At 35.1% G+C, this 23,821-nt stretch overlaps 1 protein-coding gene across 1 annotated transcript in view; it reads right to left on the reverse strand.

Moving 5' to 3' along the window:
* Positions 1 to 406: 406 nt before the first annotated feature.
* CFAP54 (cilia and flagella associated protein 54) overlaps positions 407 to 23,821 on the reverse strand; it is a 117,393-nt gene continuing 93,978 nt past the window's right edge. Inside the window, exons 57-69 of the mRNA XM_056341897.1 lie at positions 23,092 to 23,218; positions 21,571 to 21,726; positions 20,336 to 20,444; positions 17,701 to 17,788; positions 16,829 to 16,921; positions 16,172 to 16,313; positions 13,862 to 14,062; positions 12,409 to 12,617; positions 9,226 to 9,411; positions 7,842 to 7,948; positions 6,827 to 7,016; positions 5,415 to 5,492; positions 407 to 2,908 (exon numbers count right to left, since the gene is read on the reverse strand). Coding sequence (XP_056197872.1) covers positions 2,789 to 2,908; positions 5,415 to 5,492; positions 6,827 to 7,016; positions 7,842 to 7,948; positions 9,226 to 9,411; positions 12,409 to 12,617; positions 13,862 to 14,062; positions 16,172 to 16,313; positions 16,829 to 16,921; positions 17,701 to 17,788; positions 20,336 to 20,444; positions 21,571 to 21,726; positions 23,092 to 23,218 — 1,806 coding nt within the window. The 3' untranslated portion in view covers positions 407 to 2,788. The remainder of the gene's footprint in view (positions 2,909 to 5,414; positions 5,493 to 6,826; positions 7,017 to 7,841; positions 7,949 to 9,225; positions 9,412 to 12,408; positions 12,618 to 13,861; positions 14,063 to 16,171; positions 16,314 to 16,828; positions 16,922 to 17,700; positions 17,789 to 20,335; positions 20,445 to 21,570; positions 21,727 to 23,091; positions 23,219 to 23,821) is intronic.

A 23,821-nucleotide genomic window follows, 5' to 3' on the forward strand; every position in this document is an offset into this window, starting at 1 on the left:
CACCTCTTTTCACTGTTCTTTAGTTCCCTGTGGGATCCTTCTTGTTCCTTAACCAGGGGATGCACTAAAGGTAAAATGTCATTCATTTAGGAATCCTTTCAATTTGTCCCCACAGTGCTCTTTCTCTTTCCTTGCACTGGCCCACAACTTATCAGAGAGGGAAACACTACCCACTCCTTTCACAGATGTGGAATGGAGAATACTTCAGTTAAAATTTGAAAAGAATTGGTAAACATACCAGTGGTTCAAAACCATCAAGGTGGTAGGTAGCCCTTCGGTGGTGTCGTATGGGGCAGATCACAGGGCAGACCTTCATATTGCAGGAGGGCCCTTCCTTACGCTTCAGACTGTGAAATCAAAGAAGGTGACTTTCCCTCTTCCTTTTTAATTTTGGAGACAGTGACACAGACAAGTATTCTATAGAAATTTAATTGAACATGGTGCTGACACAAATTTATTCTAGTCTCCCATATTGAAAGCTTTAGTCTGCATTCATTGGTAAGGAGAAACTCACCCAAACTACTATAATACATGAAACAAGATACTACAATACATAAACCAAGAAGCAATTTACTTTGCAATTAGCTTTATAAGTTTTTTTCTGTGCAATTACTGGAGACATTTAGATATGAGCTTCCTTCCTTACAAACAGATTTTAACTAAAGAGTTTAATTATATGCTGGAAGAATAATGTTTTCTCCAATGTTTTCTTCTGAAACCTGCATTGAATATTTAATCTTGTGTTTATGAGTAAAATCTGCTGCTATGGATACAGTGAGGTCAGTGTTTCAATGTTATTATTTTACTGTGCTATGTTAAAGGAGATGGTAGGATAATATTTTTTTGTTTCAACAAAAATATCTTAGAAAGTTTAGCATACTTTAAATGCATATGTAAAGCATTTTATTTAATATTTCTCTTTCAAGTATAGGAATTATAACAAGGTCCAGACTGGCAGCACTGAAGAAACACCTGGTCTGTAATAGAACTTTACTTCCATTTTCACCTGATGTTATAAAGCGTTTTGAAAAGACTAATTAAGCTGCAAAAAATAGGACAAAAGTCCTATGATAATCCTCAAGGTGACTCCAAAAAGAAAAAAGTTTATACTATTTACAAAATACAAGGGAAGACTGAATAGCTTTTTCAAAAAAACCTGCAATTTTTTACATGTTCCTTGTAAAAGAAAAAATACTAATGTAAGTTTTTCTTTTTCCTGCCTTTATAAGAACTGCAGAACAATAAATTATTTTAATTGAAAGAATAATGCTAAGGAATATTTCCTCCAAACTGGCTATTAGGCAGTTGAGTTAAATAACCATTCTAACTCATTTTTAAAATTGTCTTGCAAAAATACCTTACCTATCAATTACTCGGTTTTTACTTTCTTTTTATCATTGTATCATAATCCTTCTAATTTTCCTGCTACCTACAGCATTCCAGAAAAGGCTACACAAAATAAAAAAGAACACAACTTTTAAAAAGCTATACATAACACAGATACATCCAGTCTTTTTTCTTTTATAGGAATAAAGAAAAACAGCAGAAACCCTCACCCCACTTCTTCATGTTGCTGATCACATTTAAGATACTCATTATGCTGCATCTTTTACCTCTCTCTGTCCCTCCCTCCAGAAAGGAAACGTCACTCAACCAGGTAACATTTCTCTAAAAAGGGCAAGCAAAGGTAAATCTGCAATTTCCAAATAGCTCAAAATATTTTATCTTTTTATCACTGGGCTACAGCACAGGAAGAGCCTGACTGAAGTGAAAGGGGCTGGTGTTCAACACAATTGTTTATTTTTCACAGAAACTGAACCCAGTGATAGGACAGGGCTCACAGGGCTCCTACCCAAACATCCTGGGTTTTTTGCTGTTTGTTGCAAACAGATTACTGTAACTAGTGAAGAAGTGCCTGGCCTTGTGATGTGAGCAAAACCAAAGGGCCATGACCACTCTCTTGTGTGGCCTTGTTCAACTAACTAATTTTTTTGTGTCAGATTCCCCATCTCTAACACTAGACAAGCACATTGACTCAGGTGGCTGTTGTTAGGACTCACTAGGGTTTCTTCAGCACTTTAAAATAATATTTGTGGTATTGACTGCATAATAGAGGTTTTGTTTTTTAGAGTGATCTCCAAAAATGTTCTATGTAGTCTATAGAAATTTTATTTTTTTAAATGGCCTCCCCTCCCCTGAAAAATGCTGTGGAATTATGGAGACATCTGAGTGATCATTTTCACGCTGAACAGCCTGTGACGTGGTTTTAACGGAAGATAGAAAAGTCTGAAACGCTAGTTTCAAATAGCAGTGTAAGAGAACAAACTCAGTGAAGATTTTAGGCCAAAAAAAATTATCAGTCTTAGAAATAAACCCAACTTTTGATAAATGCAAAAGCAATTTAAAAATGCTGATGAGAATAAAACTTCAGGGGAAAAGCAGTTATCTATTAGCAGATGCTAGAAGGCTACAAGCCTATTCAGCTTTTCTAAATAAGAAATTATTGAAAAGCTAGAAAAACCCCAACAAAGTCACTTAATTATAGATGATTGAATATTTTTAATCCTCTTGTTAAGAAACTACTTTTAATACATTTAATTTCTAAAAATGTGTTTTAATTTTAAAACATATTAATTTTAAGTAATTAGAAATAAGCTCAAAATTAAAATTATAAAGCACGTTAGGAGCCAAGTCCTGGTGTGATTAATGAGGTTGTTTCATAAACACCAGAACTTAAGTCTAAATCTATAGCACTCAACAATTGATGAAGTTACTGCAAAAACAGAATTCAGTGAAACAGAGAAATGATCCAACTGAAGAGGCTTTCTTCAGTTATTATATATCCATTGGCAGGATCAAACATATCTTCCAAACTTGCTATTGATTGCAAAGTAACATCAAATGGGATCTGGGGAAAAAAAAAAAACCACAAAACACACACACACACACACACACAAAAAAAAAAAAAAAAAAAAAAAAGAAAAAACAAGCAAAGGACTTTATTAAGTTTATAGGTGCCAGAAAGTACATATATACAAATAGCTCCATATTAAAGCCAGATTTCTGAGCTACAACCAATGAATAAGTTAGAAACACTCATTGCCTCAATATTAATTTGTGGTTAATGACATCTCTTGCAAGAAACTAGTAAAACAGGATTAAGGGGAGGACATTTGGGTGAACAGTCTTGCTCACAAAGTTTACCCTGATCATCTGTAGGTAAAATGAAAATATCAGACAAGAGCAGCAAGAATTATTAATAATTTGGAAAACTTTTCCTAAGATGAGAATCTGAAAGAATTGAGCTAATTGTAAAAGGTGAAATAGAGGGCAATGATAAACTGGTTTGTATGTCCATTGGACATAAGAGAATTGTCTAGCTGATTTATATATTAAGAAAAACTAACTAAAGGAGGATAAGCTTGCAACAGGCTATCTAGGGAGATTAATATTTAATGCAATTATTTTATTTATAAATTTACTTTTAACATTTAAGGTTGGAACTTCCAAACACTACGCTTTATTATCTCCCTCAAGAACATAGCTATTGATTAAGTAGCTGTAAAAACAAGCTGGCTGATCAATTTTTGTTCTTAAAACATGAACAGTAAAATAATTTTAAATGAATAATTCAATAAAAATGCACTTTTTCCACTTGGAAATATAATTCAGTGCTGAATCAAAAGCACCGTAAGACACATAAACAGAAAAAAGAGGATCAAAGAAGAGACACTGGAAACATGATAGGAGTTAAAGTGTGACAGCTCAGAGAATGAGAAAACAAATACCACAAAGCAGAACTGACTTTATCCAATTAATTCAGAAGATGATGAGCAAAAAAAAAAAAAGTGTGCAGTGGGGAAAAATGATGTAAAACTACATATAAGCGATACATCTGCTGCCTTCTCCTGCATACTTGAAAACAGGAAATGTACTACCCTATAGTATACATAGTGCCACTCTGAGCTTTCCACCTCTAGCCAAGAAGACTGGGTAATGCACATATAGAACTTATTGGAAAGTTTGGAAGTACTGTTTAGAAATATGCTGTACATAATGAAGTGCTGGCTTCAGAGAAGAATGAAGATACTCAGCATCTTGAAAGATTAGGCTTCACTCGCTCAATCAATCTGCCAAATGTAATAGGACCTTAGTTTGAAATCTCTTATCTGAAACTTTGTCATGAAAAGCCCATAGTTTCACCTGTTGAAATATTTTAGCTTGATGTGGCATTTAGCCAGTATAAAACAGAGCAATTAACATCATATTCTTACTGGCAGGACACCACTAAATTTGCTCCCTCGCTTTCATGGTAGACCCACAAAGAGAAGCAGGCAAAGTCAAGAGGGATTCCCGAGAATTTAAAACAGGTCCAGGAGGTCCACACGATCGAAAGCTTGGCTTTACCTTCCCCTAGGTGTCTGTCAAATCTCTTTACCATGGAAGATATTCCAATGGGACTGAAAAGTATAACTTTGCAGACTGAATGTGTGTATATTTTGATGCACTGATAAAGCCAGATTGAGTGATACAAAAGTCTGGGAGTCATTTGAGAGAGGCTTTTTAAGATGGATCACTGGTGCAATATGTATAAAAGCAAAGTATGTACTCCCAGGTACCAGACTGCAGGATGCACAGGACAGCATTACAGATTCTCCCTTCTAAATAGGCTGCTAGCCAAACTGTTCCCAGGTGAGACTCAGGATTCCTTTCTGGTAGGAAGAGCTACCTGACTGGAAAAGAAGAGTACAGTGGATGCCTTATCTGTTACCATTCCGTTGTGAACAATTACGGGCAAGGTATCTGAGGTTGAGCCCTGGCCACCATGGTCCCTTCCCTAGGGATCCCCTAGGGTGGCTGAGAGCACTGAACAGCACCGCTGCCCTCTGCGGGCCAGTTCCCATAGCCTGCTCTGGGGCGCTGACTACAACTGGGTAACAAGATGAATACAGCATGGACCAAAAAAATGGCGTGCTGTCTCTCAGGATATGTCATGGGCATGACAGAAAAAGCTAAAGAAAATAGAAGGAAAGCCTGAATAATTGTAAAAACACCAGGATGGGAGGAAATTGCATTTGACAATTACATCATGGAAATTCACTGGTGTCTCTGTAAACAATGACCAGAAGATGGTGAATAACCTAGATGAACCCATTGTGAGTGAGATTCATTTTTAATACATTTCTGTATGTATAAAAAGGTGATTATAATGAACAGTGAAGATACTTATAGTTTGTAAGCATGCACACTTGAATTTTGTTTATAAAAATGAAAAAATAAAACCCAAACGGAAAGTCCAACAATGTATAAGAAAAATACGGGAAGATACTTAGTGGTATAATCCATGTTTCAGTTTAACTGAGCAATTGTTTTATTTTAGAAAACAGATTTTTACTATTAATGTGAACACATACCTCAGTTAATGGCAAGGACAGGGCTGGAACAACAGATAGCAGTGCTTTGACTTCAGATAAACACCTTTTAGCCATTTCCTAACAGTATAAAACAAGAAAAAAGCTAATGCTGTACTACCATTCTCCTCTGATAAGGTAACAGATGGCTTTGCTTTACAAAATTTTTCAGAACAATCAAATTTTAGGTTATTCTAATTGAATTCAGAACAAAATAAACCTTAGCTGATGAATATAAATTTTCTGCAACGCAAATAGTTGTGTTTGCTGTACAAACACAAGTGCCCAAACCTTGCGGTGTCTACTGAGGCAAAATTGCCCCTGGCTCAGGTATTAAATCCAGTGAGCGAGCATACTTCTGCTACGTGTTTACTGAAGACATTATAAACAAACAGTCTTGACAAGATGATATTTATACATGTATAATGCATGGCATGTTAATCTTATTAGTATTCTAAACATTGTTTTTCCAATTACTGACGTATATTAATGAAAGTTTGAGCAAAACCCTTCAGGTAATCAGAAACACCCACTAAAGGACAGCTCTGTCTACCCTCCCAAAACCACTGTGATTGGCCAAAGCATCATTTGTTCTTCAAGCTGGTCAAAATACAGCCTCAATGGCACAGTGCACAATTGTCACGGTTTCACAGCATCCATCAGACAAAATGACAGCCTCTACATCATTAATCATTTCGTATAATAGATATAAAGAGAATCCTGTCACATGATAAATGTCTCCCACTTCGAAAATAAACGTCTATTTTGCCTTGGCATTTATCAAGCAGCAGTTATGCTGTGGCAACATTCTATTCCAATGACATTATCTCAAACAGACCACATGGAAAATTCTGAAATTATCTCTTTTGTATGTTTATGTGGGGGGAGTTATTTGGTTGCAGACCATATTCAGCCTTGCTAATAAAAAAGAAAAGAGGAAGGTGGCGTAGTGAAGATGAAAACAAATTCACTGCCAGTTTTAGTCCTCTCTCAATAACATTAGAAGGTTCTTATTTCAAAATCACTGCCCATTTTGCATTGAAGATGTGTAACTGATTTTTAAAAAGCACTTCTGGGTTAATCGCCGTGCTAATTTAACACTCTGCCAAGGATTTTCAGATGTAGATTACTATAAATTAGGCATCAATTTTCAAATCTATATACCTGAAGATGTAGCCTTTATTTTCAAGTGGAAGGCTGAAGTTGCCTGCTATTTTTGTGAAGTGACAAGCAATATATGAGGAAAATAAAAAGTTAAATATAAAATGAAAAGTGAAAATATTTCAGCATTTCTTGAAAGGGCTGAGGGAAATTTAATCTTTTATGTCTGCCTTCCAAGTTACCTATAATTTATTTTCCCCAAAACAGACATCTTAAAGTCAGGCATATTTAAGAGCAGAACTGTTCTCACTTACTTCTGTTTTTTCATCAAGATGCACTTTTGCAACATTCATTTTGGGTTTTTTTGAAGGAATTATTTTCAGAGTTTCACTTCGTTCAAGAAAACTTGTAGGTTCTGAAGCTGAAGAAGAGCTTTTAGAACTTTGCATCAGCATTTCAACTTGCTGTTTCAGATTAGATAATTTCTTCCGTAAAGAAATAATTCTGAGAGAAGACAAGATTTTTCATTATTGCTGTTATAAAACAATAATATTTGCTGTTTCAAGGTTATAATTAAACTGACCTAGCTTTTATTACATATTGATTATATTCTACTTTTTCTTTCATTTCAAGACTGATCTCATAATTTTACAAAAAGAAGTTTTCCATTAGAGAAACTGGAAATATGGAATGCATTAGTTTTTTGTGTTAAAAATGGTAATAAGAGGTATTTTAAGAATACCTCTCTAAGAAAATATTTTTCTTATGCAACTAGCACAAAGTTGGCAGAGGCTGCAACTCTTCTTGGCCCATTATTCCTTGCCCTCCACCTGCTCAGCGGTTCCAAAAATTCTTAGGCTAGATAAATGACAAGGAAGAAGTAATGAAAACCACCATAGGATGTAAAATGAAGGGCTGAGTCTGGGAATGCATCTGAGAAAAGTTCTTGCATGCTCAGAGTTGTAATATGTGATGGAGACAGTAGATGAACAAGTGAGAAAATAGGAGTAACTACTGGGACTGCTTCTTAGATGTGCTAGCGTTTATTTACATTGCCATACCAGTTTAATATAATTAGCATGTGTTACTCAATTCTTTAAGAATCAAAACTAAAATGATAATGTACAAACAAGCATATGTTTGGATGGGTTTAACACAGTGCACAACATCTTATAGTTTTTACAGTGAAAAATCTCTGAAAAGCAAAGATGAATGCTTTTAAAGATTTACAGCTCTTTGATATTTTGTAATTTATTTTCTCTGATCCTAAATGGTTGACTGATCTTTAATACAGCATGAAATAACAGGATAAAGTCAGTGATTATTTACCTAGGCAATGGAATCCACAAATGGCCAGAAAACATAGACGTGGAACTGAAAGTCTTGATGTTGCTAATCTTGACAGGCTTTGTGTTATAAGCATAAAGCAGCAAAACCTGTAAAAGAGATGGAATGGATAAGCTATAATGCAGTATGGTAGAGTAGACCTGAGCTATTTCAGTGATACTAGATTATAACTATCAAGTACAGTGTACTGATGAAGACTTAGATAACTGAATTTCAAAAAAAGGGGGAGTGTGGTCTCATATGAATTTGTACTAAGTTTTTATAGGTTTTAAAGCAATTTAGTTATGGATATAATTTACATGGGTTTGAAAATTAATATACCCTATAGAGTCACCATCAAAATCTCAGTGTTGTCCTGTCCTGGTCAATCAATCCCATCAATCAATCAATGTCCGAAGTTCCAACTGCAGGAAGGCTGAACAGAGAGCTTTTACTGAATTTCCAAAGGCCCTATGTAATTAATTAGATTTGCTATATACCCTTGTGCGTGGCTGTCATCATACTAGGTTTAAATCCATGAAGTGCACATAACTCACAGTCTAATAAAGCTGTATCAATATAAGAGCATAAGAAAATGAAATAGAATGTTCTCATCTTTCATTGAAATAATTTCCTATTATGCTTAGTTGTTTTCAGGAGTTGCCTCTGGATCTTTAATTATCTGTAAGGTCATGCTAAAGTAAGCTGCAAAACTATATTGAAAAGTACATTATTTGCAGTAACTTCACAGGGCTTCTATCAGCTTACTAATAGAGATTAAAAGGATCTAGTGGAAATTTTTACACTGATCTGCTATGCCAAAAAGTTTGGAATCATGGATTTCTATTGCATTAGCAGAAGTTTTACCTACATGCTGTTCCCTTGTTTAAAAATAAAATAAATTCCATGTCCTGGTCTCCTGCTTTCCTGCAACCCTCCAAGCTCTCTCATCTTTCATGTTTAGTCAGATTTCTTAAGGAAATGAGGTTTATAAAATCCTATTTTCCCTGTGTACACAAAACTTCGCTTTTCCAACAGCCTCCCACCAAACAATATTGTTTGAATATATTGGTCAGCTCTAACCAAACTTAACAGAGTGGAGGTCTTAAAGACACCAGGGACCTACAATAGGCATGAATACAACATGGCCTGGAAGCTCTATGTGATCAACAATTTCTTTGGTCCACCACCAAAAAACTGTCAGGGCATTGTTTGTCCTGCATAGCAGGTTTGTAGCACAGTAAATACATAGCTTCCTGCTGTCCAGCTTGTCAATCAGCATATGGATAATTCAATTAAAAAGCTGAGCAGTCATAACATAAATATTCATTGGAAATGAAACTTAATTTGTTCCAATACCTAAGGAACTGCTTTGGTGTAGTTATACCTTAGTCTCTGTATCATTTGAAGGCTTTGCCAGAGAAGGAAAGTACCACTGAATGTTAATTTCCTTATTTGAAGCATTTGCTGCCCTACTCTCCATCGGACTGTCTGCCTCTGTGATGACAGAAGCTGGAGAAGTTACTCTCACACGAGACATCTTTGATGTCATTCCAGTAATTTCAAGAGACATCTGAAACACAGAAGAAAATTTTAAATTGTATTTTTTCTAGTGTAACATGCAAAATCTGTTATAATCTACTGTCTAGTAGAATCAGCACGAATTTCACTCCTGCACAAATACCTGTTTTTTTAGATAAATGGGTAATTTTAAAAGGTGTCCATTTTACCAGGTTAAGGTTTTTCGAAGTACACATGATGAGACATTTCTAAAGTTAATACAAAGGACCACTGGGCTGACTTAAGAGACACCTAACAGGAACAAAGATTGTTATTTTTGACTTATCTTCCTTACAGTGTTATGTTTTTTGCTGAAAAATATTATCTGACATGCTGACCATACAAGATTTAGTGCTGAAAAAGTAATTTGTTGGCTATACATATTGATAATTAAAATAGCAACCTGAATATTAGACTAACACTGTATTTATGTTTACCTATTTTTTTCTCTTTAGCTTTGCAACTAAAAAAGCTTGATGCCTACTGAAAATTCAGTTACTTAATTTGTAAGGATTTGTCATATGTCGTATTAACTAAAATATATATGAAGCATTAGTAGACTATTCATCAAAGAGTTTCTGTTTGGCTGTCATTTACCAGGGAAGTAATGGAAGAACACCGTCAACCAACATTCATTCATGAATAAAAACTTTTTTTAAAATTTTAAAACATTTGATTTAAAGGCTGAACAATGCCATAGCATTTTTACTTTTTAAAATATTACGCAGATCTGCAAAGAACAGAGAAGGCAAAACAGTGACATTTTGAGGTAATGCTGAAGCTGTTTGAAAAGGTTGTTAGTGTCTCCATCATCGGCAGTGAAAATAGCTGCCTGGGGAGTGGGTTGGTTTTTTTTTCATTTTGAATGTTCATTGCTGAGAAAAACTAGAGTATTATACTCACTCTATTTTCAGAAAATACAGCTCAAGAGGGAAGTAAATCCAGGTGAGATGGAAGATGGATGGAAGAAACATCCAGAAGATGGATGTTTCACAGTGACATAATTTACTTCATAAAGCCATTTACCATCCCACATCAAAATATAGTCAAAGTGAAGACAAAGGCAAAGCCATGCATGTTGAAGTCATGCATTCAAGCATATGGATATGCCTTCACATAGGCATAGGACAATTAACTGGGGATGATCCATGCCACATAGATTCTAAACACTAAGGCAGCAATAAAAGTGGCTATAATCCATGGTATGCCATGAGGTGTGCATAGATCATCCCCCTACTACAATAATCTTCTACATTCAGGATCTTTATTTTGGCAACGAATCACCCACTATCCTCTTAGCATGGAGCATGAACGGAATTATTTTCTTTTTCATGGAACTGCATCTTTTGTTATCTACATCATGTTGAATCTTTTGAGGAAGGACATTACAACTGCTGTTGTCAAACTGGAGGGTTGCTTAATTACATACATAAATATTTATCTATTCAACTTTCTCTGAAGCCTGAAAACAATAAACTGTTTTGGTTAAGTGTTTCCAGTCCTACATACCATCGTGAAATGGAATAAAAAACAAGCATGCAAAATGTAACAGGGCACACAATTTTAATTATAGCCTTCTTAATGTAATTTGGATTCTTTGTTCAGCAGAGCTGAAAAAAACTTCGAGTCAAAAATAGAATTACAAAAACAAATGTAAGCAAAACAACCTTGTACATCAAAATTATTTCAAAAATTTTACCTATTTGTACTGTTAAAAATCCTAGTATCAAATTACAGTATTTTTTTTAAATAACTTATACAGCCTTCTGAATAGTTAAAGCTTCTAAAAATGTGATAAAAATCAATGAAACTTAGAATTAAAAAAAGTAAGAGCTTTATGCTTGTTAGCTGTCTACAACAGTGAAGCTAACACATGATTAATGCAGCTTGCACCTGTCACAAACATGACAGTGAGCTCTGACGCTTATTATTCTAGGACAGTGTAATACTAATTATGTCAAAAACAGAACAGACAGAGTAAAATAATTTTATATATACGATGGCTGTTATAAATGTCACATACCACATATTTACAATTTATTCAGTGTCACAGTCAGCTCTTTGTTGGGAAATGAGTAATGATACGCTGTATCATTACCGCAGAAAGTTCACCAACTCTAGATAAACTACTTTCATGAAAGTATTTTAATTCCTTTTTATAAGATAACAAGTTCTTACTCCTCAAGGCTCCCCTGACTCCATCTAATACTGAACATATTAGGTAAAAAATAAACCATAGAGAATAACCTGTCATTTTAATTTTTTAGTATTAAGTTAATTATTAACATGAGAAGTGGGATGGAGAAACTTTGAAGACAATAATTTTTACATTGACTCTTCAAAGACTTTTACCGTTCAATATTCAATACATATGCCATGGTCAGCGTAGACTCCAGAATTCTAATTCAACCTTTCTCTGAGTAATATAGACTGAGCTACCTACATTTGAATGCTCAAATAGGCTGTTCCAAGCCAGAGATCTTAAAAGACTGATTTTCTAGCCAGCTAATAATCAGTGAAAAAAATTGGCACACATGGCTTTCAACCAATTTTGAGAAAATATAAATTATATATATTTTTTAAATCATGCCTTTATTATAGACCACATTAACAATGTAGAGGCTTGTACATAGAAATGAAAAAGCAAACATCAAGACATTTTTGGTATGAAACATGAGAGATCTACAAGATTAAAAGCCTCAGTCCTACCAAATAACACAGCCAACTTTAACTAATAATAAAATCATCTTAAGTCTCATTCTGCTTACTCTTCTAGGGTTTAAATACACTGGGCATGGGATAGAGATAATTTTTGCAGGAATGGATAACACAAGGATATTTGCATTTGTTAACTATGTTCTTCACTGCTTGCACAGGATTTTAGTTTTGCATTGATCCTCCGCATAATGAATTTCATTCTTCTATAGTGCTCTCAGAAAAATCACCATTGGAACTAGCCAGAATCTGAGTATAATACATATTTTTGAAACATCAGAAATAAAATAGGTACCTTTGAAGAATCAGCTGGCCTACCAAGCGGCAATTCTAAATCATGTAGCTCTTCTGGGAAATTCTCAAGACAACACATTGAATATTCAAACAAATGTTTTTTGAGAAAGGAATGCATTTCTGCTATGCGTAGAGCAATCCCTGTGTCAAAAACAGAACTAAGGTGTCCGTCTCTTGCAGAAAATGATCCAGGTCCTGAGCTAGGGGCAGCTTTGAAAAGAAATTTTTATTACATCATCATTTGCCATAATAAAGTGAAGTTTCTACAGCCACTCAATATTCATATGTTTTGGAAATATAGTAAAATATGTAAATTGGTTCAATATCAAATAAATGCATTTCCAACAATTACATTGATTGTCCTTAAATACTACTAGGTTATGCTATTTGTATTGCAATTTTTCACTGGAGATCTGATAATGAAACAAACCCTGTGTAGACATTATAGAGTAGCATAAAATGGAAGGTACAGTTTTGAGGTTTAGGTACTTAAATTTAGATGTGTAAGCATCAGTATGTTCACTAGATGTCTAAGTACCCACTAGGATAAATGCATATTTATTCCGTGCAGTCAAAAGAAGCTATATGGACAAAAGACCATAATTTAGACAGGTAGTGGCTGATCAGCTGAGTTGCTCCCTAGGCTACATCATTGGTAACTACAGCAGAGATACATGTGCACATTTTAACACCTGCTTCTACACACCTGACTGTCCTTGTAGTTCTGTGCTGAGGTAGAATACTTTCCTTTCATTTGGCGCCACAAGACGAAAATCCAGCCCCCTCTGAAATTACTATTTTCAGAGTTGCTAGGTTTCTTTCTTGGCAATCTACAATTGTACAATCTAGATGTACAATCTAGTTCTATTCTCACTGATCAGGTCATCACTTGTATATCCAGCAGCTGGCCATCAGATATAGATACATAGTATTAGGTCCCTGAAATTAATGGATTCTTACTCTGTTTGAAAGGTCCTATCTATTACCATAAACCAGGTATGTACAAAACATCTGGGGGTTTAGTCAAAACACATTCAATAATGTTCAGCCTTCCCATTTACATTCAAATAGTTTCTCACAAATAGCACCCCAAACTGAACAATTTATTTCTGATGTGACTTAAGTCTGATGCATCTAGAACTAAAAATAAATATAGATCATGATTTTTTAAAAAATGCTTCAGATATAGTAATAGCAATTATGTTTTGAGGGATACTTTTCCAGGTATCATGAAGGCTTTTGAATAATTATGGGGGAAAAAAGGTAATAATACTTCACTTCCAAAACTTGTAAAATGACATAAATCTTCATTTCAGTGAAAATTTATTTTGCATTTATACAATTTAAAGGAACTCAAAATGACACTAATGATAGCCTTTGAATCTGAACCTGTTAGCACCCAGGAACAATATCTCACTTATGGCAGTTTTCTGGAAGGAAGAAAAAATTCATACCAAATAAAAGGTTTGTGTTGTAAAGTCTTTTTAAATAACTGTGGTAGTGAATTAAGTGAACCCATGTTATTGACTCTTTCTTGTGGCTGGCCTTGGTGGCAAGACTTTCCGTTCCTTCACTCTGGCTCCGCTTGTCTTGTGTGGCTTGTTTGTTTTCAGTAGAAGAAACTTTGGCACTTTCAGAGACAACATTGTATCCATCTGCAAATCCAAAACCAGTTTAACAGTACATATTAAGTGAATGGTTGCAATTCAAAAGCTATTTCTGCACAATTGGAATTGGCTAATCTGTAACTAAAAATGTAACTTGTGAACCTGATTATGTTTTCCGTAAAAGGAAAATTCTTTCTATTCTGCTTTAATATTACTTGAACTAGTAAAAGTAAAGAAAATATTTCTCAGATCATAGTCAGGAATCTGACTGGTCCTTGCAAGAGGCTATAAGGGGTAGAGACCAAGGTGCTCTCTCGCTCTCTGAATGTAAATATAAAGCCATTGTTTCTATACATTGTTCAATAGCAGATGTTTCCTAAATGGAAACAATACTAGGAGTCATCAGTCATAACTACAGCAGTTGAACTTCACAGTTAGATTGACCTGAACTCAGAAGAGTTAGGTACTCTGAAATATTTATCGTTAGTATCAATCCAGTCCCTTTTAGATATTAAGCATATTATCAATGCAATATATTCTTGACAATGGATTAAAAAAAACAACACTTTTTTTTTTTTGTGCTGCCTAAAAGTTATACTTATGCAAAAAGTACAGTTACAGTTATCACTACATGACTGCTTAAATTCAGTATTTTTTTCACTGTATTAGTACATGGTGCTCTCAAAAGCCTACACAATTCTTCTGCTGTTTCTCATTCCAAATTGAACAAACATTATGTTACAGTTAATCCTAATAGTAAACTTCCAGAAAATAATTATATGTGCTTCTACCAAATCTGAATGTCTCCATTATTCCTGATATTTCACTGTCAATTGTAAAAACAGAATTAAGTTAAAATGGACACATTGTTTACAGATGAGACTCGAACAATGTCTTTCACTAATGGTTTTACAGGAAATATTTAGCACGCTGTGCTGATAATTTCCATTTCAGTTTACCTTTATATATTTTGGCCTACTATTGCTTTTCTACATTTTCTGTTCTTCTTTGTATTGCCTAACAGAACTATCAGGAGAAACACCTGCTGCATTTGCTGAAAGAAAAAATTATCTGTAATTATAAGCAAATGGAGCCAGTACAAAACAATCAGATTGATGGAAAGTCTTAGCATCCAACACTTGTTTTCATAAACCAATCAAAACACATATGTTTAAACACGGTACAGTAAGCAGACATTGCTCAACTTTGCCAGCAACTACCAGACAGAGCAATTCAATCTTTGTCAGTCACTTGGGATGACTGCAATTAAGCCACTGAACCAAAATTTTATCACTAAATTAATGGTTCCTAGTTTAAAAATAAATTCAGATATTTTGCCTTAGTGTTTATATATTATCTGGCAAACATTATCCCCAGATTCCTAGTTTCACTGAATGTTTTTTTAAATCAAAAACTTCATCAACTTCAATAATTGTAAAATAAATGCAGAAGTTGGAAACAAACCAGGCAAAGGCAAAGTTCTACCAAGCTAATGGAAGTATCTCTAAATGATAACCCATTCAACTGGAAAGACAGTAAAAATAATTTATTATACTGACTTTAACTTTTAGAATATAGTACCCGAGCAGATAACTTTGCAGGAGTTTTAGTTCGTTGGTTTTGGTGTTTGGTTTGGGGTTATTTTTTGGGGGTAGGGCAGGCAGGACAGGGAGAAACAAGCTCTTCAACACCAACATCTCTTTGCAAAATCAAAAGAAAAACTTAAAATCTCCAAGGAAAAGCTAATATACCTAAGGAAAAAGTCTCTTCTAAATCAGTGTTTGAAAAAAAAGCAGTGATGACTGATGCGGCGGGCAAGACTTACTCTAGAAGTATGGGGAAGTCCTGTGACAAAGGTCCATCTGTTTTTCTAAAAGCATGGAAATATGTGCACTTTTGTCTTTCTGAGCAACAGAATGCAAAAAATGCAGTTTTTCTTAACCTATTGAACACAGGCATGTTCACAGACACAGACCCACTAGGTCTACTTAATATTTTGTACTGCTATGCAGGATGAGGATTTTGCTTTTGCTTTCAAAATTTGACTTATAATTTTTCATAAATGAAAATTAGATATTTAATGTATTACTAGATTACATGGCATATATAGTTCACTAGTTATTTAATGTTCTAATATTACTATGAATAAAAGAATACCAGATAAGAAATCTCTGTATGAAGCAAGAATATCCATGGAAGCAAATTCTGGGATTTTCTGTTGCACTGCATCCTTCATGCCATGTTCTTTAACACTCTTCATTCCATTTAACAGCTGAGAAGCAAGCACAGCTTCACTGACCTAAAAATAATATTTATTTTATTCAGAACAAGTTCACTACAATATTTATATAATTTTAAAATCTGAGAGTAACAAGATGATGACAAAAAATTAATTACTCACCATATTATGTTTTTTAAAGTCAGGAAAATATTCTATTTCTCTCTGACATATGGTACATACTATACTTAAATAAATCATTACTGCTGACAGCTTAATTACTACATAAGTGATTTTAAATCAGATATCCTCACCTGGATGCCACTGATGTCTACCTACATGTCAAACATATGCACACACATATCAGGCAGTGTGCTGTTCTATTTGCACTGAATCAAAGTTGAGGTAAACAGAGTCAGATCTGTCCAAGAGAGATTAAATGCACGACTCGGACAGCTTCCATTTTAATCTCCCCTATTAAAACCCACGCCAGAAATTTCAGGAAACCTTAATTCCTGTCTTGCTTGCTTGTCTAAGTAGCATAAGATGAAATGAAAGAAAACCAAAAAATTACCTCTTCAGAATATTGCACCAACCTGTGTAGCTGCTTTTATTGCAATCCAGGCTTGTACTTTGTAGCCTTCTGATTTCAAAGCCTCCTCAGATGGAGAGAGTTCTCCAGAAGAGGTCTAAAATTAAACACCAGTTCATAATTAGGATTCTAAATGTATTATGGCAAAATATATTTTAAATATAGGAAAAAAAGCCCTCCTGTTTACAGAATTCAGAATTAATGTTTTCTTTGCAAGTTTTAAAAATCAGCATTGATTGTAAATCCATGGATTAATTGCTAAAATTGAAAAAATTGTCCAGAGCATACTAAAATTGGCTGCTTTTGAAAAAAATTTCTCAGAGCAGCTCGTACTATGGTCACCACTGTATACAGTTTTGCTACAATTTTCCACTTTCTGGAATCTTAATTACCTCTTTTTTGTTATACACTATGCTTTCAGTTTGTGGCTTGTAGCCGCTTTAATGTGGCTGTCACTCATATTTGAATGGAAAAATTGAAATCTGGTGAAGTATAAATATTAGCACTTAAAAATAGAAATATCAGCACTTTGAATGTTATGTTTTCTTTGCAAGGTACAAATTAATTAGTACTTAATTAGAAATTAAAAGACTGTTGGTTTTGTTTCTTCCTATTTTATACAGAAAAATATTTTAAATGTCATCATTTAATGCAATAAGCATAAGAAATAACATCAAACAAGATAAAATCCTACTGCCGTACTGTATGATTTCTTTGTGTGATTCTTCTAGTAGGATCTTCAGTATCGGTATGATTTACAAGTCACTGTAAGTAACAGTCTGGCAAGGTACACAGTGTTCTAACAGAAATATATGTCCTGCTTTGAAGAGGCCAATAACCAAAAGATAGAAAACATACGTTTGATTTGGAAAGTACCATCTTATCTGTCTGTGACAAATCCTCATTATCTGTTGCAAAATGCAAATATAATAGTGCTATTTCAAGGTATGATCTTCTTATTAACCTATAAGAAACAACGCACAGCTCAATCAATATTACTATCAAAGTAAGCATTACAATGATACAATCTGACTCCTGCATAAGACTAGCCAGACAGCCTCACCAAATAAATCATTCATCCAGCCCTCATCATCTACTTAATGTGTCTCTTCTTTCAGAAAGCCATGTGATCCTGTTTTAGAGTCTTAGTGAGTCTAAAGCATCCCGACATTATGCATAACAAATAACAAATTGATTTAGGAGTATGTAAAATATAATTTGCATTATGTGCAATGAATATTGCATAAATAAATTTCAAACGTTCAGTAAGAACACTGTAATTCTGCAAGGGAAGTGATCTTTCTGTACAGAATTTGTATGGGTTCCACTTCCTTCTTCACATTCAGGCCCTGAAACATGGGTGGCTTAATTTGGGTATGGGTTTTCAGTAAAACTCTTCCAGAAATTGGCAAAAATACCCATAGTGACCAAAACAGTCTTTCATTTCTTCACTGGCCTCAGCTGAGGAACCTTCTCAGTTCTGAGTTCTGTACCAGAATACTCTACATCTTCAGGCAGACTGTGTTCACCAGTTCCTGTTCTCCTCCTATACTTCCTTCTCCTTTCAGTTATTTTTATAATAATATTACAAACCAGGTAAAAATAATAGAATTCATAGAATCACAGAATGGTTTAGGTTGGAAGGGACCTTTAAAGATCATCTACTCCAACCCCCCTGCAATGAGTAGGGACACTTCCAACTACATCAGGTTGCTCAAAACCCCCTCCAGCCTGACCTTGGAATGCTTCCAGGCACGGGGCATCTACCACCTCTCCAGGCAACCTGTTCCAGTGTTTCACCACCCTCATTGTAAAAAATCACATCTATTATAATAATATAGATATATCCTTATATCTAGTCTGAATCTACTCTCTTTTGCCTTAAAGCCATTGTCCCTTGTCATACTGCTACAAGCCCTATTAAAAAGTCTGTCCTCATCTTTCTTATAAGCCCCCTTCAAGTACTGAAAGACTGCAATAAGGTCTCCCTGCAGTCTTCTCTTCTCCTGGCTAAACAACCCCAACTTTCTCAGCCTTCCCTTACAGAAGAGATGTTCGAGCCCTCTGATCATTTTTGTGGCCCTCCTCTGGACCCACTCCAACAGGTCCCTGTCTTTCCTGTACTGAGGACCCCAGAGCTGGATGCAGTACTCCAGGTGGGGTCCCACCAGAGTGAAGTAGAGGGGCAGAATTACTTGTCTCAACCTGCTGAAAATCGCTATACCCGGAGACCTTCTCCAACATTTCTATTTCCTACAGGTTTAGAACAGTCTTTTTATGCAGGTTCCTCCTGTCTTTTTAGATCTCTCCAGATCTCCCCCATGAATCACTTTTGCTAAGCACAGCAACAAACTCCTGCTTATGTAGTTACTGTTCTGGATAGAATCATATTGCACAGAGTTGGTTGTTTATATAATACAATAAATTCCAGCTTTGGTATGATTTGTGTAACGCAAAATACAAAAGACAAAGAGTATTGTACAGTTCAAGATAGGGCAAACTAAGCAGGAAGATGGCAAGTTCTACACTTTGTTGGTGACAATTTAGTGAACTCTCTAGTCTTGCTAACAAAAAAGTATTTGAGATATCAATAAACAACTTTAATTAACAATCCCATAGATATCAAAGGACTTGTATAAACGTGATTGGGATGTTTAGTTCTCTAAAATAAGAAAGCCAATGTCCATTGATGTTGCTGTACATTCTTTTAGAAAGATAGCAGCAAATTAAATAAGAGTGTAGCAAACTAAACCTGCGAAACATCACCACAGTCCATTTCTGTACTATCTTCCACCATGCTGACTGCTTGTAGAGGTTTATTACTGTGCTACTGCTTCTGTGTTCAGAGTTCTGGTTCATTAACTTAGTAACAGAATACCCAAACAAGCAAGGTAAATTGCTGCCTTTACACCCTCTGTAACCAGACTTGGCACATTATTCATTAAGACTGGTCAAGAAACTAAAAAAATCTAAAGTCCAATGTATCAGAGCTGCTTGGCAGAATTTATTGGCTGGGTTGGCGCAACTCTTCAGGCATCTTCTACGCTGATAACTAATGCCAAAGTCACTGTCCTGATATCTGTTACAAACACATTTCCTATGCTCCTTCTGCCTCTGTTCTTTGACTGTTTCTGGCTGCTAACCTTTTCAAGTTGGATTTCTATTATCTGGAAGGGGACAGACCACAACTCATCTTCTGAAATATGAATAAAACCTCTGTTTAATTGATAGCTCTTTTCCTGGTGTTGACAGAGAGAGTACAAATTTGGAATTAAACCAGAAAGCTTTAACTTTGTATACTCTGAAATATGCTTTTAAATGTTCTCGGCATTTGTTTTAAATAAGGAAATAAATATACAGTAGCTCTTCTATACTGCAATAGAAGAAAACTCTCCAAAACATAAAAGGTGCTTCATAACAGAAGTCTGACACCAAATTTCAGAAAACTGTCAAAAAACTATATTCATGTGTGATTAAAATTATTTTGAAAGGTATATAGCTTGTTCCTTACTCAAATTTTTGATCATGTTGCTGGCTGAGTTTTATAGCTTCTGAGAGGGTTTCAACAGCTTGAGATGACTTGTTATTGCCTGTTTCAGTTATCTGGCGTTCTACCTTACCTAAAAAAGAAATATAGGAAGCAGATTTGCAAGATTTGTTTGGGGTTTCTTCTGTAAGACCCAGACTGTTTTTCCCTCCAGGAAAGTTGAACAGCATAGTGCATTATCTCTTTTCTTTCTGATAAACAAACCGGAAAAGACTTTGCTTAAAATGTAGTGCACAATGCTTTTATAGTAAATCACAGAGTAGCTAAAATAACCAAACTTTGGAATCATAATGACTCCTAACATGTAGTGATCCTAACCAGAACACCATTTTACATGGAGGAGTTAATGCATAGGCCTGATCTGTCCTACGCTATGCTGCACATACAGTGTGACCTTCAGGCCTATGTTGTGCTATGCACATCCCCTAGCCACAGGATAAACTCTCAGTACCAGTGATTACATCACCTGCCCTTTCTATGAAAGTGCAGCAAGAAGTTCTTATGTGAATAGGCTTTTTGTTTGAGAATAGAAATGATGACTAGAATTGTTTTCTTTTAAGTCCTCTAATAGCTCAAAAGGCAAAAATGAGGTAACTTTTCCACAGACAGGATTTGCATGTTGTGCTACACCCTGATTGGAACACCTTCTCAGCATCTGAAGGTACATAACATGATTTCCATGATCTTCTTTTTCTTTATGCTGTTAGCTCAAATAAATGGCATTTTAAGACATACTTTATGGGATCTTGGGTGTCTTTCTGACTGGGATCCTAACCAACCAACATCTCCTGGTGCAAAACATAATGGCACTAAAATCCAAATGCATGCAAACACTGTATAATTCATTAGCTTTCTTAAATTACTTAGAAATACTTTCTGAGCCGCTCATCTTCTTTAGTTCTGACTGATGCAAAGAAGCTAATTAGCTTTCTGCACTGTCCTTAGTCTCACTGGCTACACCTTTGATCCCTGAGAACATACAGGTTGGAGAAGTTTTACTGCAGTTTTGAAATTATTGTGTAATGCATCCTGAATTATGCTGCTGTGATACTAAACATGGGAGAGAGATCTGCAGCTAGACAGGGTGAGAAATAATCCAAATCTGTTCTATTTGTACAGTAAAATGTCTCCATTTTAAGAGAGGCCACAGGCATAACATTGCCTAGAAAGGCAGTCACGATGTACAGTGTTTTATTTACCTATCTGAAAAAGAAGTTCGGCTTCCATATCTAATTTTTTTGTCGCAGATGCTCTGCAAAGCTTCAGTGCTGATTCTAAATGTTTGAGAGCACCTAGCCATTGCAGTGGATCTCCTCTTGCAGGTGTACAAGCTACTTTTTCAGCTAATGTGTGTCCTAAGGGAGAAAAAAAATACAGTTCTTAGTAAATTATTTAATAGAAAACCTATTTATGCAAAAAGAATTACCTTCCTTTGAACAAAGGCTGTTATATATTTACTATTACAAACCAATTCCCAAAAATCCTAGTGATTAATGGATATAAATACAGAACTATAATGCTGTTTCACTTCTTTATGATGCCCTTGAGGTTTGCCTAGATCATCCAAAAGAAGCTAAGGCTACACAAATCAACCCTTTCACAATCTGGAAAGACTAGCAGTATGCTAGTCATAGCCAAGAGCTAAACATCTCTGAGCATTTCCAAATTCCCAAATTCCTTTTGTAGTAACCAGTTCTAAAGGCTGCATACCTCTTATACTGATATACATCTGTATTCATAGGCTTTTCCTAAAAATGTGAATTCAGAAACAGGAACTGGTCAAACACGGCCATTACTATGAGTGAGTCTGGCCATGCCTGCACTGACAAGCAGTAAAGCACAGTAAGGGTGGATCTCTAGAGCAAACCAGCCAGTGTTGAAGACCTGACAGCCACAGCAGATGCACTTCAGAGTGTTTACTTTGGACTACATCTATTCTACTCCTAAAAGTGGAATACAAAGTAGTGGTTGGAGTGCACCAACAGGCTCCTGGAGCGTATCTTCCTGACAAAGGTCCAGAACACCCTGAGGCTACTCTGCAATGCAAACCCAAGTGCAGTAAGTGATTTCTAGATTTTCTAGTCCATTGTAAGTCAGATATACACCAAATTAAGTTTAACAGAAGGAATATGGAGACAATATCCCTTTCTCTAAATGTGCTGTACATCAACAAATCTCAGACGAATCTTAAAGGTTGTCTTCTGTTACTATTCAGCATATTTCCAAGCTTCTATATAAAGAAAAGTTGTTAAATCAAAGGATGACAACAATAACAGACACTATTTTATTGTGATAGGGAATTATCACTATTATTCTGTATGATTTGATATCATTACATAGTTCCTAGCGAGATGGAACTGCTTCTAGAGAGATGGAATATATACAGGAAGTTTTCACAGAATTAATGCTTCATACAGAAGCTGGAAAAGTATTGTTAACTTCCACTTAAAAATTTGAAGTTCCCATTAGTTTCATCAAGCTATAATATTAATATTTAAGCCTTTGCTGATTATAGTTCCCATAAGAACTGTACCTTGCTTACACACATTGTATGGAGCCAAACAGGCATCTATTATTGGTTTTCAAAATATGTTGTTTGTATAATGAAAACAATTGATTTACTGCATTCACTTCTATGTATCAGTTTATCTGCTGTTGCACAAAATATGAATGAAAAATACTGAAGAAACAAAAATAAAACTGATTTGCATTTTTCTTACCGATTCTCATTTTGACTTGAGCTAGCAAGTTGATATGTGGCAAGTAGATATTTTTTGTAGGTAGGACAAGGCAAGTCAACGTACTGTCTTCTATTTGCTGTTCAATGGGTTCTCCACAAACAAAAATCTATGAAAAAAAGCATGCTTTGTAAAATCAAGTTGCAGACAGCAAATTAAACAGCAGTTTGATAAAGTAAGTTAGGTATTGCAAGACCCTGGAAGTCAAACATGTCTTGTAAAAGACAACTAGAAAAGGGTTTGATACTCCCTAAACTCCTTGATTTTGGTTTGTACTTTTCTTTGCAGAGGAGTTTTGTAGCAAACAAACAATTCCAATGAACTCTTGATCAAATTTATTAATGTTAGGCTTTGGTTTCTAAAAGCAAACACCCTTCAAATCAGTCTAAGAAATAGATCTAGCATGTAACCTGAGCCCTAGAAAGAAACTGTCATTTCTACAAAGAAATCTGACATCCAACAAAGGCCAGAAAAGAAAAAGAATATCACGTGTATGGACTAGTCAAACTTTTCATTCATGGAAACAAGGTGATGGGGACATGCTGTAAAGTTTTGAGTCTCCTGAAGGGTAGCAAGTCTCACAAGAGCAAGTCTGAGTCTGAAGTGATTCATACGATTTGTTATTACCTAGAGGAACAAATATTTCAATGGATTAAACTTCTGTATTAGGAAATATAAGAAAATAATTTGATCGAAAAGCTTTTCTTTATAA

This window comes from Falco biarmicus, chromosome 5 (genome assembly GCF_023638135.1).
Source record: "Falco biarmicus isolate bFalBia1 chromosome 5, bFalBia1.pri, whole genome shotgun sequence".
Taxonomy (NCBI): domain Eukaryota; kingdom Metazoa; phylum Chordata; class Aves; order Falconiformes; family Falconidae; genus Falco; species Falco biarmicus.